Source organism: Pocillopora damicornis, chromosome 9, assembly GCF_964200805.1.
Source record: "Pocillopora damicornis chromosome 9, jaPocDami1.2, whole genome shotgun sequence".
Classification (NCBI taxonomy): Eukaryota; Metazoa; Cnidaria; class Anthozoa; order Scleractinia; family Pocilloporidae; genus Pocillopora; species Pocillopora damicornis.
This window is the reverse complement of record NC_142678.1, coordinates 2433661-2452402: the sequence shown is the minus strand read 5'-3', so window position 1 is coordinate 2452402 and position 18742 is coordinate 2433661. Positions and strand designations below refer to the sequence as shown.

The following is an 18742-nucleotide window of genomic DNA, read 5'->3' as shown; positions in this document are numbered from 1 at the left end:
TTTGATTTTGCTCGATATCAAAGGGGCTCGAGGCGTGACGCTTTTTGTTTATACATCACCACGAGAGCTATTAGAAGATCAGCTGTAAATCGGTCGCCGGTGAATCGTGAAGACACAAAAAAAACTGAATGAAAATCGCGTTTGACTTTTTTTATCATTGCCAGCTTTTCAGAAATAAATTTTCGTTCGCACTATTACCTTTTTTTTACAGCTGAATTCAGATCAGAAAATAAGTTTGCATAAACTCATGGTGTGGATATCAAGGCGCACTTCTGAATTATTCAGTTGTGATTGATGTGTAACAGATATTCAGGAGAAAACTTAGACTGTAAATTTAGAGTTAATTTGCAGCTAAAGGCATCGTCTCCATTGGGAACAAGTGTACTGAGAATTTTTGTGGTTTAATTAAAAATTAAAGAAAAAAAACGTGGGTTTCTAATTGAGAAATGATCTTTCATTTTTAATCTCGTTGAAAACATAAGTGAACCATTCCAATATAACATATTTTAGGGCAGTATTTAAAATCCTTTTTTTTTTTCATGTACAATTTTGTAATCAATCCCTACGATGCGATTCTAGACTATGACTGTATGTTGTTTGCGTCCCGGCTAGTATAAACCACGAATTGCCTAAAGCATAAAATTTATAAATTTTTTAATCAGCTAATCTTTGTATGTTCAAAGAGCAACTGATGGTCGACGCGGAATCAAAGACGCGAGACTACACGCTCATTTAAAAAGAATTCCCGCGTGGGGCTCACGAGCGCGCGTGTTTCATTTCTTTTGTTTTGCTGTGGATGAAATATTCAGGTTGCAGGGGTTTCCTCCGAAGATTATCAGCTACGTCTTTCAAATAATTTTCTATTCCTTGAGTGGCAGTTTATTTAGCCTTTTTTTAGCACCTGTTTTTATAAGCTTTTACTTATGAGGCAGTGCTTCGATTCCTGGCAAACGTTCTTCGAAGTAACAGTTAAAAAAAAAAAGGCGAAGTAAAAAACGCTCATGCCCTGGGCCTCAGTGCTCTCTATGCTTTTGATCGAGGAACAATGATTACCCCTCCCCCGTCCCCCACGATCGAACAGTTGAGGGTTGCCCGGAATTAAGGAATGGCTTATACCGCTGCTCTACCCGATGTAACAACGGGCTATTATTCACATGGCGGGAAGGACGCGAAATGAAATGTCTAGAGATAGAAAATATTCATACCATGTAGATTCTTTGGATTCGTAAGTTTAGTAACCACCTGAATTATATGATTTGTAAACTGCAGACTAGGGCGCGGTCCTGGGGCGAATTCCTCCCGAATGATCGCTCTCAGCCCCAGATACCCAAGGCTAAAGCACGACCCTTCAAGGAAGCGGCTGAGTTCGCAATAACAACCAAAACAATCTTTATTTCATTTTTTACATTCTTTATTCTTAAAATAAAAGTTAGTGCTAGTCTGGAGGCAGATAGCTAGTGCTCATCTAGGCGAGCCAGTCTTCAAAATCTAATTTGGCCTAATTTATGAGTCCGAAATTACTGAAAATTTTATCACTTCAAAAAAAAATTATAAATGATAAAATAAGCAAGAGTGAGAACGGACTACCACATTTGGTCCATTTTTCCTTCCAGCACAAATGTCTCTACTTGTTAACTTTACTGGTTATACTAAATTTTGCGTTCCCACCGCTAAAAAAAAAACAAAACAAAACAAAGGAAAGAAAAAACTACACAAGCGAGCTATGAAAATATTTCGACTACTTGTGGTGAGAATAAAGAAACACATTAGTTAGGGGGATTACTAGCAGATCCAATACCAAATTTTCCGAACTAACATCATAGGAATTTTATGGCAGAAAGTAAGGAGAATTTCTAATGTGATCTAAGAGTGGAAGGGTTAAAGTTAAAGAGCTGACATTAACTTTCGCCTCGCGATTTTACTACATTATCCTGGAAGTGAGGGATACGAATAGCTAATCTTATCCGCGGAACGTGATATCGGATTATTCATTTCATTGAAAGGAAAAAATTACTCCAAGTTCCTTTGAAGGCGAAATTCTTTGCTTGCGTGACAGTCGCAGATAAGTCACGAACACACGGATCATTGGACGTGACTCGCGTGACGCTTATAGTTTCAAACATTCGTCACGCCACCGGAGCTTGAAATTTTATGGCAAATTACACAGTTTATTTCCATGTGAGAGTCTTCATACTGTCCAAAGCTTTGTCGTACCTCAGTTTCTTTCCTTGAGCTGTCACGTACAGTTTCTCCTCAACTTTTTTAAGTCCCAGCTCACTGACGGCAACGGAGACGGGTCCTTTCTTCCCTTTTGGCTCGTATCCCTTATCAAATGTAATTTGAGTATCTGACAATGTGCCTTGGATATGTTTGGGCAGCGAAATCGAGGCTCCTCTCGCCATCTTTACTCCATTAGGGCCCACTTCCGTTATGGTCCCTTGAATGGGCCTTCGCAGGTGAACATGGAAAACCCCTTCCTCTTCAATCCAAACCCACTTTCTAATAATCGGTTTTGTAGGTAGAAGTTTGTCGAGAAGCTCGGCCCACTGTTCACCAAATTCACCGACATTTTTCACATCAGCAAGCGCGCGTGTTCGTTCACCGTCGGACTGCGCGCGGATTACTTCGGGATCTCGCGGTTCAGGTTCGTAAAATGGCGGTTCTTCTGTATAAATATCTGGCTGAAGCTCAAATATGGGGACATTCAAGTTAGCCTGCGATATATCGACTCTCGTAGGAGTGTTAAACTTTCCAGTGAGGCTACCCTCCAAGACCGTCAGGCAGTGCAGCAAGCCAGTCCAGTTACATTCTCTGACGGCAGAACGCCACAGAGGAAGCTGAAGAACGAACGAAAAGGAGAATGCAGAGTAGTGGATGTACCCCTCCAGCACGAGCAGCAGATTCGTGCCATTGCACTCCATACTGGTAATATCCCAAAGCTTCCAGTCATCAGAATCTTGACGCTGCGCATATCGAGTGTCCTAGAGAAACAAGAACTTTTTTCGGTTATTACTTATAATCAGTGGGTCTTCGTTAACTGTTTGTCAAATTCATGTAAAAAGTTGCATTGAGGAGCGCAAGCCCTTGAAAAATAGTAGTGGCACGCGAAGAAGCACCAGTTTAACGTTCGTACATCGCCGAGCAAAATTTTGCAACACATAAAAGGTCTTCAACTGAAATCTATTCTCACGGAACGTTTTTCCACGAGACTCCCTGAGAAATGCGTTGGAGACAAACACGTGATTTAACCCTCTACATACTAACTTTAATATTTTTATTCCCCTCACTGTTCTCTTAACGTTTCCTGTAGTACCTTTGATCATAAAACCTTACCAGAGCAAAACGTTTTCAAAGACAACACATTTTCCCTCTCGTTTCAAGAAATACATGATGGTTAATAAACATAATAACTTCAGCTTGAAGTAATAATATGCTCGTTTATTTTTCGCTAGACATAACATCTGTTCATTTTCAGGTCCTCAAACCTAACAGTTCACCCGGTTCGAGCTCACCTCTAGGGAAATGCTCGCTTATCAGAAAAGATGTTCGCGGACAATAATACGGCGAATTGAGGCTAATTTTTATGTAATGAATTGTGACTCCTACAAAATAAAAATCTCTCTTACCATATGGTCATCCATGTAATAAGGTGGGGCAGGCATGGCGGAACCAATGAATTGCCTTCTTTCAGCTTCTGAGTTTAGGGCCGCGTCTTTTAACGTAATAACGACTGAGTTGTCTGAGGAAGACTGACTCCCATCTGTGGACTCATCTTTAGTCACTGGGGGTAGGGGTGGGGAAATCGGATCATCTATCCCCTCGTCTATAACCACATCGTCAGTTACTGCTTCAGTATATGGGGGTGGGGGGACAGGAGGAACTCCATATGGCCCCATGATGTTAGGAAACAGATCATCATAAGCAGGGGGACGGGGAAGGGGAGCTGAAGTACTTGGTTGTGCTTCAGCTATCTGTCCTTCCTCTAGGGGAGGTGGAGGGAGTGGAGGGGCCGGTACTTGGAGGTGTGAATAAACTGACGGGGAGACGGAGCGGTCAGCCTTCTGCGCTTCGTAAACGTTCTTTACCAGTCTTCTCCATTGAGAGCGGCCTTTAGTCCAGGAGTTTATCATGTAGTTTTCTTGAACCAGTTTTGCTTCCAACGACAACAACTTTTGACGGAACGTTCTGCGCTGCTCTTCTACGGGAGTTCTTCTTCGATTTCTGAGGAAAATTGATACCATGAGAGCGACGAGTACCACTAAGAGACAGCCACCAAGGAAAATAACGAGAGGCAGAAGAGAGTCGGGATCGTTTCTTATTTTAGCAACCAGAGCTGCCCCGGCTGCGCACGCGGCACAGATAAAAGTCACCGCGCGCCATATGTACAACACAAAAGAATTTGACAATTGAAACTTGAAAATCCTCTTGAATGTCAGGGTGAAAATAATCGCACCTAAATTTGCCACAAGTAGAAGCGACAACACAATCATATGATGCTCCGCAGCTAAAACGACCACACCCACCATTAACGCTTTAACGAAATTAATGAAGATGTTGTAAGCGGGGGAAAATTTTAAATCCTGGCCTGGGTGTTCTACATCGCCATATTTGGTCCCGAAAACGATGGCAGTGGACGAGTACCAAACCAATCCCAGCAGGCCTAAGAAGGCGATGGCCTTGTGACTTCCTTCCCAGCATTCCATGCTAGGTTCTTCGATCAGAACAACGGGCAAGCAGTAACTTCCACTTGAAGTGTTCGTGTTTACAGTTGCGTTAAGCTCGGGGCAATCGTTGGTCTTGCAGGCTACAAACGTAAGGAAACTCTCCACGACCGTTACAAATAAGGTGTTAGCGAAAAGAGACAGGAACAAAGTCCATCCCATGTGTTTTGCGCATGATCCCTTAGGTAGATGCTCCAGGACGCTTTCCAAGATCACGGGCGCGCCGCAGCAGAAAAACCATACCACGAATATAAAAAAGGTTAACCAGAGCTTCACATTAAAAGAAGCGAAGTTCAATAGCAGATATTGGGAAGCAGTGTTGAGAATACCTGCACCAGGCATTGGAAGATCACTTACCACGAACACTAACGCTAACAGTTGTAGTAGCTCCACGATTTCAAATACGATCACGTGAATGTTTGTCCAGTTGAATCGTACGTAGTCGTAAGGCGTTGGTTCGATTACGAGCGCGTCTGCTTGGCTATGCACGTGCCTGTTAGATGGATTTCTATACTTAAGCAAAATAATGACCATTATCACCAAAACCATCAACAAAATCACAGCAAATGCGCCGATTACGACTGTCAACGTGTCAGAGTCTATTCTCTGGCTGATGTAAAACGGTATGAGAAACGGAAAGGCCACGAAAATCACGTACAAGACAGCGGTGACGAAATAGGCGCAGTCCTTTGAAATCAAAAATTTCGTAATGGTCAAAAATAAATCCGCCGGCATCAGGAGACCAAAGAGAAGAGCAGTGAAGACAAAGCGGACACTCTCCCAGCTGAAAAAAAAACTAACCAGCTGAACAAGGTCTTCTAAGATCATGGCTGGATATCTTTTGACCGTCTCACGAACTGCGCGCCAACTGTGTTTGAAAACAATGTCTATTGTGATGTCGGTGATCAAGAAAGGCGCTCGATACAAGAATATCAGGACCAACACGATTCTGCAAACAGTCAACAGATCGTAAAAATATTCTTTACAAGAGCTGAACACTATGTTCCTCCGGTCATACCAGCGCCGGCAGAGGTTTCTCAACAAGGCAGGGCCGCGGTATATCAGAGCTACATTCAGCAGTGTAATCACCAAGAGGACGAATCGTCCACTGGGGAGACATTTGATCAGAGTTTGTTGAGTCTCTTCACGCGAGCGCGTCTTGAGCCCGCATTCCTCACCCCACAGCGGCACTTTAGGAATGGTGTACTTTTCAACAGTGCGATATTGCTCGGTTACGTGACTCTCATATCGAAGCATCTCGTTTCTAAATTTTGCCAAGTTGTTGTTATGGGTGGAGAGATTGGGGTGGAGTAAAAAATTCCTTTCACATCTGTACAAGCGCAGCAGCTTGTTCACTCGTTTCTCCTCCCACCATTTGATCATATCAATCAAATGGCCGAATTCTCCATCGAGTTCGTATTTTCTCACTTTGTTTCGAATCCACTCTAATTCCTCCAAATAATCTCTATTGACAGTGTGAAGATTATTCCAGAGCTCTGCCTCCGATGATCGATTTTTTAAACAAGTTGAAAAGATGCCTTCTAGCTCTCTCCGATTCTGGAAGCGCTTCTCCAGAATATCAGGGACCCACTGCATGTAGTGCCTCAGAAGGCGGTTCTTTTTATGTTCTTCGTCTTCTAGCAGATGCACCCAGCTTTGGATGGGCCTGACGCACATCAGAGCCACAAACAGTAGGACGAAGAAAATGTCCACTACCAACATGGCAGCCTCAAAGTAAACTGTAATGGCAAACTCCAGGAAGAAATTCCCAGATTGGATAAGCTTAGACAGTAGCTTGGGAAATCGCAAAATTGTAACAAATATGACAAAACAGAGAAATATAGCTGGTATGTCTATAAGCAAAAATGCAACATTCTTACAAATGGACTTTCGAATCTTCCAGGATCGTTCCTCCTGGGGTCTTGAATAGTACTTCTTGACATCACAAATTAAGGGGTATAACCTCCACAAGGTTACCATGACAACCAAACACAACAGAATGCAGACAAAGTCAATAAACAGCATTCCCATCTGGCAAACACAGTTTTTCCTGATTTTCCATTGGTCGCTTTCCCAGTTTCTGAGGAAGTTGGGAACTCTCCATAAGGTGATGAACACAATAATGGCACATAGAATACAAGGAATATCCACAAATATCAACAGAAATTGTTCAACAATAACTTTTCGGACTTTCCACTGTTTTTTCTCTGTATGATAAAGCTTGTGCACCAAGAAGGGAAGTCTCCATGTTATTATGGTTAAAACAAAAAGCAGCAGGCAAAAAAAGTCAACAAAAAAGAAAACAAATTCGGGAAAAACTTCAAATCTCCACTGATTCCATTTTTTATCATTTTTTCGGCACTCATTCACATTCCTGACTAAAAATGGGGCACGCCATGTCATCATAACAAGCAGGCCAATCAAAATACAAGGAATATCAACCAAGAGTTGTAAAAATTGTATGATGCAAATTTTTCTCCATCCAAAGTCTCTCCACTTGTAGTTCTTCGTTCGCAGTTTTTTCACAAAAATGCAACATCTCCACGAGAAGAAACAAACAATGGCCAGAGGAGCACACAAGATGTCACAGATGAGACGAAAGAAATTCTTTCCAATGATTAAATGAAGCTCAAATGCTCTCACACCATAAATTCCTGCCCCTTCACTTGTGAAATCTTTTAAGTTCATCTTTGCCTTGATTTCATTGATGAGTGGGATGAGAATTAACCCCCCAGTAAACAAGACCATAAGCAATAACATGAGAATAAATGGTATGTCCACCAGAAAGAACAAAAAATGGACAAAACCTACACACCGCCATTCCACCATTGAGTCCATGTGGTAGAACTGCATCATCATAAAGGGTAGTCTCACAATGGTTAAACAAGCAAGGATGTTGAATATTAACCCAAACAAATCTGCCAACCGCTTGGCAATAAAGAGTGCACAAACACCCAGGCTCCAACATACTTTCTGAACAATGTAAGCAATGCAGTCCACAATTTCTGACATCTTCAGAAAGTCTCACTTTTAGCTTTCAAAGGGTTGACAATATTTTTGAATGTAACTTGATATTATAGAGGACCTAGTATAAAAAAAAGATTACACATCAGAAGATGAATAAATCTTACAAAACAAACTTTTATATTATCTAACAGTCATTTACTGTGGTCAAGTATGAATATCAAGACTGACGTCAAGCTTGTAATATACAAAATGTTATTTGCTAAATTAGAAGTTATTGGAGAATTGTTCTGAATTAATTTATAGATACTGTTAGCTTTAAATACAATTTCAAAAAGTTAAGTGTAGTTAAAGGGATGTTCAAAGGAGTGTAATGTAGGGGAGGAATAACAGTGTCACAAAGAACCTTGTTTTCAAGATGTGTTGTAATTTTTAACCAAGCTTGCTTATAATTATGTTTGAAAAAAAAATTTTAACATTAGTGGTTTAAATTTTCTTTTGTTTTTCTCTCACCACATTATTTAAAAAATTGAGAATTAGATTACCCTCTGTAAGTAGCACAATTTATCGTCTATTTGTTTATTTGGAACCAACACAGTGATCAGCTCCCAGTTGGCTTGTTAGCTCAGTTGGTAGAGCACTGCACCAGTATCGCAAAAGTCATGGGTTGAAATCTCATACAGGCCTGAATTTTTTTCAGGCCTTCTTTTCACTATTGCTTAAGAAGTGTTCATAACTGCAAAGATCGCTTTCATATTCACACAATTAGTAATGTAATATACCAGAAAAAGTGTAAGATTTTTAATTGTATATCGATGGGTAATATTCTTAATTAAACACCAATCTCTCAGGGCTCAAATCATTAGAAAAGTATAACAGTGAAGAGAATTGATATTTGGATCTTGGAGTAAAAGAATTCACCCTTAACTTCCAGAAGTGATTAATGTGTAACTTCTCTCTAAAATATCTATACATTATCTAGCAAACATGTAATGAGAATACTCAAAACTTATCACATAGAAGATGTTATCTTCATCTAATACCAAATTCTTGTAACTTACTTACAAGGTTATGTGAAGCTACTAGAGGGGAAAATTAACGATCAGATCTTTGGGTTTAAAGGGTTAAACAAGAGACTTGACTGACGCGCCTTCCCGGACAGTCATCTTTGGGGGAGTGGTTGGCAAAATAAATTGACTAATTTTTAGCCACAAATTAATTAATATTTTCCAAACTTTAGATATTGCTCTGTTTCTTATTTCTCGCAAAGTATGAATAACTACCTGACTGGTCAGAAGTGTTTACCCTACCGAATTCCCGACTATGATCTTTGCCCTTCATCGATCTAGATTTTAGATTTGCCCTAATCTTACTTAGATATAAGATCCAGTTTGTTCTTTCGAAATAAATCTTCAGCCAATATGTAGCAAAATAACGAATCAGATGGCTAGTGCGATAACTCATTACATGTTGTGATCCTAATTTATTTCAAAAACTTCAGTTTTCCTTCGTGAGATTTTTCACGTTCTTTCTTTGACACTGGCATCGAATTTGTGACAAGCATCTCGTTCATCAACAAAGGGTCTTCCAAGAGCCTTCAGAATGTTGCACATAAAATTACCTGAATTGTCCTCTATTGTCCGTGCGATGGAGCACTGGCAAGTTTGAAGTAGAATTCTAACTCCAGAAACAACATTCAAATGTACAGCGATACTGAAACGAACGGAAAAACTGTACCCGGAAAATTGCTACGGGCAGATGGACGTCAAATGTTATTAGACGCGCGCGTAGCGACGACGAAAGATGTTACTCTAAGAGGCATGCCGCTGACAGTATTTTACATCTTCTAGGGAAACGCTTTGGATGGACGTTGCACAACCAAACTTGCTACATGTATACATCTCAGATTTTCAAACAAACCAAACATGGGTCTCGTAAGTCTCAGAATCTCGCGATTTTCGGAATTTTCATTTCGCCACCCGAAAGACAAGACGCAAACACACTGGGGCTGAGTTCTTTTTCGCGCACGTGTCTCGCGAGTCTTCCCTTTTATGAAATCAATTAGGAGAATATCATTTGCTCTGAAAATCGCTCAGAATCCAAAAGGAGCTACATGAATAGTTTGCTTTCTCCTTACATGGAATGCCATAAAAGGGAAACCTTCCCTCATACCTTCCTCCATAATTAAAAACGATGAAATAATTAACTATAGAAGATGACATAGGTAATGTCGAAACATGTTTTGCAAACTTAAAAATGTTGTTCCTTTGAAAAGAATGATAAAAATTTTAAGAATCTAAGAACATTGCAGATATCGGTTTATTTGCGTTAGCTAAGGTTTGCTCCCTTATTTCAACAAAGAGGGCTTTTTTAAGTGAAAAGTACGCGGTCTAGTTTTAACCGGAAGTACACAAGCACGCACCCCTCCCAGCTAGGTAACCTGTCACGCCGTTCCATGCCATCACTACCGGAAATAGCGTCATTTTGTCGCGAACAGTTTCCGTCAGCTTGTTGAATTCGAAATGTGTTAGGGCAGTGTAGGTTTCTGAACAACTTGTATTGTTTTTCCAAATAATTGTATGCTTAATTTTGAATAGTCTTGGAAAATAGGACATTTTTCAGACTTCATACCGGAAACGACATCTGCAACTCTCGAGAGCATCGGCTGCCTCGCATTCGTGTTGTTCGCCATGTTTTTGTCACATGGACCGCCAAAGTGCCGTAATGGCTGTTCTTGACCCGAATGAAACGAAACAGTTTTAGGGCCGTGTTCGAGAGAACGTGGACCAAAGTCTGCCAAATGGTTATGACCACAGACTTACCCTGCACTGGAAACATGGATCAAAACCAAACGAAAACCGATGCGCCCTTTGTGGGAAACAAATTGGCGACGGGTTCTGCTAGCTCGCGATCGGAACGGCAGGTTACCCGCGTTTTGCGATCGAAATCTTCGATGGCTCTGAAAAATGGCAGCAGTGGCAGTGATACACAGAAAGAGCAACTACAACCCAGCACTGATGTGCCATTAGTTAAGCCGTCGGAGCCAGAAATCGCTTGTGACGGTAGCAACCATAAGATTGACGTTGTCGGTGAATTACCTCAGTTACGGCAACTTTTGTTACTGCATTTGGAGCTCATTCAACAACAACAGGAACAATTGCAGATGAAGGATCGAGAGATTAATAAACTAAAAGAAGACAAGGAACAGGTATAAGCACATTTGTGTTCTGTTTTCATAATGTTTTACTGTCTTAAATTTCTGCATACATAAAACACAGAATCGCATAAATTTTATTTTTGGAGAGGTCAGCGGCAGATTCAAACATGGCGCTCATAACAGGTCACGTGGAATAATTAATTTGTTGCGCTCGAGAGATGCCACATGGCAGATTTCTTGAATTTAATTTTTCGTGTGAACAATTCCTTTCTTTTTCATGTTTTCGGGTAGAAAGGCTCTCTCAGAAGCCTTAGTCTTAGACCATATGTACAATTATCACTCTGAATTTGCCCTGTTAAGTAAATGTGTTTCAAATTAATCAAGTTTCGCGTAAATTTCGTGTCACTCTTGCAATATCAATACAGTAATATCAACCCAATAAGTGATGAGAATAAGAAGGTGATTGGTTCATCCAATAAAAAAATTCTCTGTACTAAAATTTTAAGAATGGTATGGCGAACAGTAAGGAGAATTACCAATGACATCTGAGAGTGAATTCATGTTGTGTAATGTTTGTTTTGATTGAGTTTTGCGATTTATCTTTAGCTGAAAATAAGCTTTTTTTAGGCAGGCAGGTGGTTGGGATGAGTGAATTAGTGGGTTAGCGAGCAATAACAGGCAAAAAAATTGAACGAGGAAACACCAACACACAAATAATTTTTGGAGAAGTGACAATTTTGGCAACTTCATTCATGTATCAAAGCTTTGAAGTAAACTAGAACCCAAGAGTATGATTTTGATTATTATGATTATTATTCTAATTGGTAAATATTTTTGCTCTTTGATGTTCATGAATTTGCTTCCATGCTTGAGTCATGATTCAGCCAGAGTACCAAAATATTTCAAGTGCCTAACTCAACTCTTTGGACCTTAACATTAGTGCAGGGCGTGAAATTGCGCCTAATACAGGCACCAATGCGACTAAATTTTTCACTTTGGCGACCAAATCCTGGAAATTAGTCACCAAATTGGCGACTAGAATGTTTCATCATAACCTTACCAAGAGATATAGTGAATTAAAAAGATTTGCAAAGATAAATCCGCGGCGAACTTCCTCGTTAAGTTTGTTTCCAAAACGCAACACATGCATCTCGATCGATAACTAGACGCCATCTTGGATTTAGGTGAGCTTTAACGTTGTATATCGTCCATCCTAGTGTCCACTTTGTAGCACGTTAAAGATCTTTTTCCAAATTTAATTTTGGAGGGTCTATCTAGAACGCCGACAGCTTAAAAAAAGGTTTTGTTTGTCTTTGAAAATGGCGACCAACTTTTTTCCACTTGGCTACCACTTTGAAGAATTTAGGAGCCAAGTGGCTATCGAAAAAAAAAAAATTAATTTCATGCCCTGTTAGTGTGAAATTTCTCCATACTGTTCTACATACATTCCTAAGGAGCTTGCAAGAAGAATTTGATTTACAATCAAGAGCTTCTTAATATGCTGATCATTTCCTTTATTGTCAAGATCTTAATGTGTGATTCAGGGGTAATATTGTAGCGAGAAATTCGATGCTTGTCACTCTTATGGGTTGAAGGGTAAGACTTAGGAAAGATTTCTGTTTAACCTTAAATGCCCAAATGAACTATCTTTTTGTTTTTTGTCATTGTTTTCTTTCTCCAAGAACTATATGCATAATGAAGTGTGGACTGTGGAGAAATCTTGCCAAAACTTTTTTAAAATGCAACAAAATTGGCCATATCTTATTCTCTTTATATGGTATAACATTCAAAAGACTGAGTGGGCTCAGAAATGCGCCTATCAGAGCTGTTGGAAAAAAAAATACTACATCGTGAGACAAATGGAAAACTTAGCTTTTATTGTTATTCACCACAATGAATAACCACAACCTTTTTTATGAGTGGTTTCCAATTTGGTTTTTACCATATGAGAAATGAACTATATGAGACAACCCCAAAGCAAGAGTCTAAGTTGATAATCAAAATTATGATTTCAGACAGAATTAGATGACAAACTCCTGTTGTCAATTAATCAAATCACAGAATTAAGGTGCTAACTGATCTATATGAATGCTCATATGAGGGAGGTAGCTGATTTTTTTATTATGTCAATGAGTTTTTGATCTTTTAGTCTGTTATCTGAGTGAGGGTAGTCTGGAGAATTAATTTTGGTGGTGGTATGGACTAATGTTTCAACAGCCATAGTGGAGGTCATAATCAGAGTGGAGTCAACTCTGAAGATGACTTCTGCTCAGTTTGTTGGAACTTCAGTCACCACTACTGAGAGCAGTCATTCATAGGACTACTGTTACCTGGTAATCAGAATACAATTAAATGCTATTCTGTAATTGAGACTGATTACCATTAATTACTTTATTTTTGTAGTTTGATCATAACATTTATGGTTTATGTTCTACATTATAGCTGGAGTCTCGTATGCATCGGTTGGAGAGAAGAATGGCAGTAAAGAAGAGAAGAGATGTTAATGAAGGTTATGAAGAAGTACAGGAAGAAAAGGATGCAAAGCCAGTGACACCTAAATGGTAATGTCATGCAAAAATGAATTGTGTATAGTGTTCTTGTTAGTTGAGGAATAAAAGATTAGTAGCAAAAAAGTAAGCTCACCGGATGGAAGATGGAATCAGATCATGTGAAGGAGTGCCATAGTTAAGTCCTTAGTGCCTCTCAATGCAACTTCAAATTCTCCTTGTGTTTTACATGTGAATACAAAACAAGTTGAAGGAAGAATCTAGTGGTCTATGAAAAGTCACAAAGGGGTAAGGCTGATTTCTATGTACTCCTTCGATTGTTACCAGTCAAGGGTTTAGTCAAGTCTGCATGAACACACTGGTAGAGAAAAAAATTTAATCTCAAACAAACATTTTTCTGAAGTGGTTTTTGTTTTGATGTGTCTTGTAGCCGTCGTTTGTCAGTGGAACAAATGATGCGGGCCAAACGAGTCCCAGCAACTGCACCAGTTACCATGACTTCGCATATGTGCGAAGATGTAAGCTATGACACACACATGAGAACAGAAAAACTTTACCTGCATGGTAACTCACCGGATCTTCCATATAAAGCTGTTGAGAGTTCAGCCTCTGATAGAATTCAAAGCCATGTACAGGGTAAAATATAACAATTTGTTTTTTCACCCAGAATGGAAAGTTTTTTCAAAATTAGATTACAGTCCAGTTTGAGCACAGTGTGTCCCACAGGAAATTCCAATTGAGTCTGTACACAGCACTTTGTAATTTGAAAACTCCTGCAGAGCAGGAAAAAGAAAAAGGGCCCTTTTTTTTTCTCAGGACTCTGACTTCATTTCCTGTAATGAAGAGACAAGAGTGTTAAAATTGATCTAAGACTGCAATTGTTTTACTTTACTATGCTCAGTCAATTGTCCAAAAAAACCTCACTTAACCTTTTAACTCCTAATATCTCATTAGTAATTCTTCTTACTATCTGCCATACAGTTCTTGTAATGTTAGTTTGGAGAATTTGGTATTGGATCAACTTATAATCTCTTACTTGATATTTTTCTATAATTTCCTAATTAATAATTTTCTTTATTCCCATTACTTGTCTGCATGATATTGTATTGATATCGTAAGGAGAAACTCTGTCTTGGTCACTCATGAGAGTTAAAGGGTTAACCTTACCTCCTCAATGAATTAAGTGTTAAAATAAAGTTGATGACAGTTTTGTCACTTATGGTTTCTATAAGTTCTTGCCATTTTCTTACATGATGTTGAATGGCCATTTTTTAGAAATACTTTTTAATACAAGGCTTAGGTGATTATAATATATTAGATACACCCTCTGGTGACAAATCTATTTTTTTATTTTCAGTTCCTACTTGGCAAGTAAATGAAATAGCAGCAGTCAGAACAGGGAATTCAAAATCATTAAAATTAGCAGGATCATCATCATCATCAGAGAACAATGAGGTATTCATTACATATGTAATTTAATCCAAAGTCAAAGATGTTCCCATGCTCCCTGTGCCTTTTACAATTACTTAAGCTACTAGAGAAAATTAATTTATTCTTATTGAGAGAGAATTTGTCAATCAAAATTTTTTTTAACTTTTTGCCTCTTCTTCATCTTGGGGTCTGGGTGTTAAGCCCTTTGATGTTACTCCAGAAATGATTGCCAACTAGCGCTGTACTGCTGGCAGCAGTATAGTATGTCATATTAATATTTCTGTGGACCATTTTTTTAATGTAAGGCTGCCAAATGGGGACTTTTAACCCTTTAGACCCAAGAGTGACCAGCACTATATTTCTCCTTACAATAATATTGCTGAGTCATTCATTAAGATCCTAAGAAAAAGGGAAGTGATTGCCAACCTAAAAAGCTCTGATTATTAAGCAAATTCTCCTCGTCAGTACCAGAAGAAAGGTACTGAAAAGAGTGAAGAGAATAAGGATGCTGATGTTAGCGTATTAAGGGTTAAGGAAGTTCAAGTTTACAGCTCAGTTTCATTTTACTCCTAGAGGTTTTTCTCCCTGTTTTCAGTACAAGCATTATCTTGGTAAGGTCTCTTTAGTTAACCTTAGTCAATTATTTCCATATTTTTCTTCGTAGAGTATTGACGATGATGTATTTGCAAAAAGGCATATGAAACATGAAGTTGAGGAGAGGAGAAGAAAAAGGTGAGGGAAAAATGCATTTTGAATGGTCCTTACTTTCTCTTTTTAAATCAGTTAAAAAAGATGTTAGGGAAGAAGGAATTGAATGTAATAAGATCTGGTAAGAATGAGGGTTGTTTGTAATTTGATCAGGCAAAGAAAACTGTACTTGGCAGTGTTGAAATTCAATCGACAGAGCAGAGAGCTTAATATTTTAATTTTTTCATAATCAGAACACTTGACAATAGTGAAAATAATGATTGATTTTAAAGATTTAAATTCTATTTTTCTTTTATGATCTTAGATGGGATATTCAACACATGCGTGCGATGCAAGCACATCAAAATCTTGAAAAGAAAAGTAGAGACAGAGAAGAAGCGCGACTGAAAGGGAAAAGATCTGGATGTAAAGATGAGGACTGCAAAAATATAGAATCATTCCTTCCACCTCCCGAAGATGGTATGAGACTACAGATACCAGAATTTGGTTTTTTTGTTGTAACATTTTACAAATAAAAACAATCACTGCACTGCCATCTTTGTAGAAAATGTTATTGATATGTAATAATAATTGATGTTAACCTGCTTGGTTTTTTATGAGCAAGATTTTATTGATCTGAAAATTTTCATATGGGGTTGCAAATTGAAAAAAAAAAGAGCCTCAGATTAACCAGAATTATATCCTAGACTGAGTCTGATCACCTTAACCCCTTGCATCCTAACATGAATATTCATATTCTCCCTACTGTTCTATATACATTTCATAAGGTGTTGGCATAGAGAATTTTTTTTTAAGTCAAGAGCTTCTTTAGTAGGGCATCATTTCCTTTATTTTCATCACCTTAATGTTTGATGCAGGGGTGATATTGTAAGGAGAAATTAGACACCTGTCACTCTTAGGAGTTCAAGAGTTAAGAATAATAGTTTTATTCTCCAACCTCTAGTGATGGCAGTTGAAGTTTCTGACACAGTTCCTGTAGTAGCCTTTGGGTTTCCTGTTCCCTTATTTCAAGAAAGGTAGGTGACCTGTGTAATACTAGGCAGGGTTACAGACTTTAATTTTTTTTTTTCACAAAGAATGGACTGGAATATTTCCCCCCACCCCACTTGTATTCATGGTCTATACTGTAATTTACGGACCAAGTGGAAAAGAAAAATGAGGTTCCATAACTTACAGTACAGACCAAGAGATAAGGTTAATAAGATATTTATTATATCTCTGTGTTCAAATAGAGGGGAAGATTTCAATTTCAAACAAACTTTTGAATTTAGTAGGCTGTACAGTGAAAGATAGCCTGCTAAATTGACCAATCATAGCACACATACCAACAGAGAGATATATTAATGATGAGTAGTGATGTAAAGTATCATGAAAATTTCTAGATTGATAGGATAAATGAATTTTTACCCACAGAGAATTTGAGATCCCATGGTTTAGTCTTGATAAGAGAGAACTCCTTGAAAGGAAAGGCAAAGTTAGACCAGGGAGAAGTCGAGGGAAACTTCGTGGTCGACGGAAGGGATATTGAAAGAGGTGAGGAATATTTAGTTACAGCAATAGTTAGAGGTGTCAAAAGCTAGTTTTTTTAGATTAGGAATGAACAATGAGGACAATTGTCATGTTTAAAAGTAGCTGTGAAAACTCTTTTGCACCCACTGTCACTGTCAATTTATAACCAATCAAAATAATTCAGCTTATTATATGAAAGGTTTTTGAGAAAAGAAAATTTAGTTGATTGGTTAATCGCATTTTTTTCAATCCTTGTATCAAATCTTGGGTTTTTGTAGCATGTGTTTTCACAAACAAGAAGGGTAAAACTGTTTGCATGTAGTATTAAGTATCAAAGAAAATAAATTAGCATTCTCCAATATGACTTCTTTGTTATTAATTCAAAGTTTTTCTTTTGATCTTACAGATGTTGAATTTGATGGTGAAATCTTGGCTGAACAACTCACGAAGAAATGATTTTACCTTTTTCTTTTCAGTTTTTCGCTAAAGATAATATTACTAATGAATACTAAGCACAAAACGTTGTAGTATTTTAATTTTTATAAACAGAATTTAAGCCAACAATCTCAAAGGATCTATGAAGTATTGAATCTATACTTTGCTTTCAGCAATTTTCCCAAGTGTTGTGTACTTTGGAAATGTTCGGGTTAAAGTTGAAGTATATTAGTAGGTAGGATAATCTACCTACAATGGTTAGAAATCCCAAAAGGTTACAAGATTCTTTTGCTAGTGGCCTTTTTAATTGGACATTTGAGTCTTACAGACAACTGTTTCTCTTTCCTTTTTTTGTTTTAACCCTTGTGGTTAAAATGTAGTTTTTACAATTTGTTTTTGCATTCATTTTTCCAATGTCAGTTTCTGTATATTCCTGTAAAAAAAAGTTTGTTCACACAGCTTCTTCATCTGACTTTAATCCTTGTAAGTTGAGTTTGTTGTATAAAAAATTACTTTGGATAGTCACTTGAAACCAGAAAAACTCCTGTCATTTTATAGAAATCAACTTACTCCTAAAAATATTTTGTTTAGTTTAAGATGGATTGAAATAAGCAGGTATTAACACAGTTAAGATATTATACAGGCTTAAAGAGATTGAAGTCTATTTTGTCCGATTTTCGCAACTTTCAAACAGCATAAAAGTATAACATGTAGAAACCTACTCAATGTGAAACTGAAATATTTCATTGTTAAAAACATCTGATTTGATTAAAGAAATAAAGCAAAAAGGAAAACAGTAATTTAGTATCTTTAAATGTAGCTGAGGAAGAAGAGAAAGAGAGCTGCTCACCCAAAAAGAGTTGGAAATTCAGATCCTTTTCTAGGGAAAGGCTCCAATTATAAAGAATAAAATTAAAGAGTAGGGAGTATAAATTTCACTACGGCAAACAGCGCATCTACCCCAATGATACTTTGTTAGACAAGTAGGTGAAATACTGTTGTTGTGAAATGTAAGAGGAAAAAGTTGATTTTGCATGTATGTACAATTGATTTTGTAAAAGGCAAGATCAGCGCTTGTGATATTCTTGTATCCCCATTTTTCTGAGCTATCTGCTCACAAAATTGAACTTTTTACTTTAATACACCTCTGAATTAACAGATAAAACATGTTTATTCTGCTGGAAAGTCTTGACAGTTCTGGTTCAAATTCCCCACCCCCTTGGCACAGATAACAATCAAATGCCTGTGGGTGGCAGGAGGGGTAATGTTGAATCTTTGATTATTGTAAAGATAAACTAGATGAACATCAC

The 18742-nt window shown here is 38.1% G+C and overlaps 2 protein-coding genes across 2 annotated transcripts; one reads left to right on the top strand and one right to left on the bottom strand.

Annotated features, from left to right (window-relative positions):
• Positions 1-1389: 1389 nt before the first annotated feature.
• On the bottom strand, positions 1390-9680 carry LOC113675989 (uncharacterized). Its single transcript, XM_027192595.2, has 3 exons — positions 9307-9680; positions 3627-7806; positions 1390-2981 (listed from the first exon to the last, which is right to left on the bottom strand). The coding sequence occupies exons 2-3, from the start codon at positions 7731-7733 to the stop codon at positions 2169-2171; spliced, it is 4920 nt and encodes a 1639-aa protein (XP_027048396.2). The 5' UTR covers positions 7734-7806; positions 9307-9680; the 3' UTR covers positions 1390-2168.
• A 465-nt stretch (positions 9681-10145) lies between these two features.
• LOC113675986 (male-specific lethal 1-like 1) lies at positions 10146-18232 on the top strand. Its single transcript, XM_089183456.1, has 9 exons — positions 10146-10893; positions 13285-13403; positions 13780-13985; positions 14707-14804; positions 15445-15512; positions 15793-15947; positions 16432-16504; positions 16902-17021; positions 17404-18232. The coding sequence occupies exons 1-8, from the start codon at positions 10429-10431 to the stop codon at positions 17014-17016; spliced, it is 1299 nt and encodes a 432-aa protein (XP_089039582.1). The 5' UTR covers positions 10146-10428; the 3' UTR covers positions 17017-17021; positions 17404-18232.
• The last annotated feature ends 510 nt before the right edge of the window (positions 18233-18742 follow it).

What these genes read in the sequence shown, in the direction of transcription:
- LOC113675989 (XM_027192595.2), bottom strand. Translation starts at nt 7,733, where the DNA reads ATGTCAGAAATTGTGGACTGCATTGCTTACATTGTTCAGAAAGTATGT. An exon ending in ATTACATGGATGACCATATG is followed by an intron (nt 2,982 to 3,626) that starts GTAAGAGAGATT and finishes TTGTTTCTCTAG; the next exon opens with GACACTCGATATGCGCAGCG.
- LOC113675986 (XM_089183456.1), top strand. Translation starts at nt 10,429, where the DNA reads ATGAAACGAAACAGTTTTAGGGCCGTGTTCGAGAGAACGTGGACCAAA. An exon ending in GAGGAGAGGAGAAGAAAAAG is followed by an intron (nt 15,513 to 15,792) that starts GTGAGGGAAAAA and finishes TTATGATCTTAG; the next exon opens with ATGGGATATTCAACACATGC. An exon ending in GTTCCCTTATTTCAAGAAAG is followed by an intron (nt 16,505 to 16,901) that starts GTAGGTGACCTG and finishes TTTTACCCACAG; the next exon opens with AGAATTTGAGATCCCATGGT.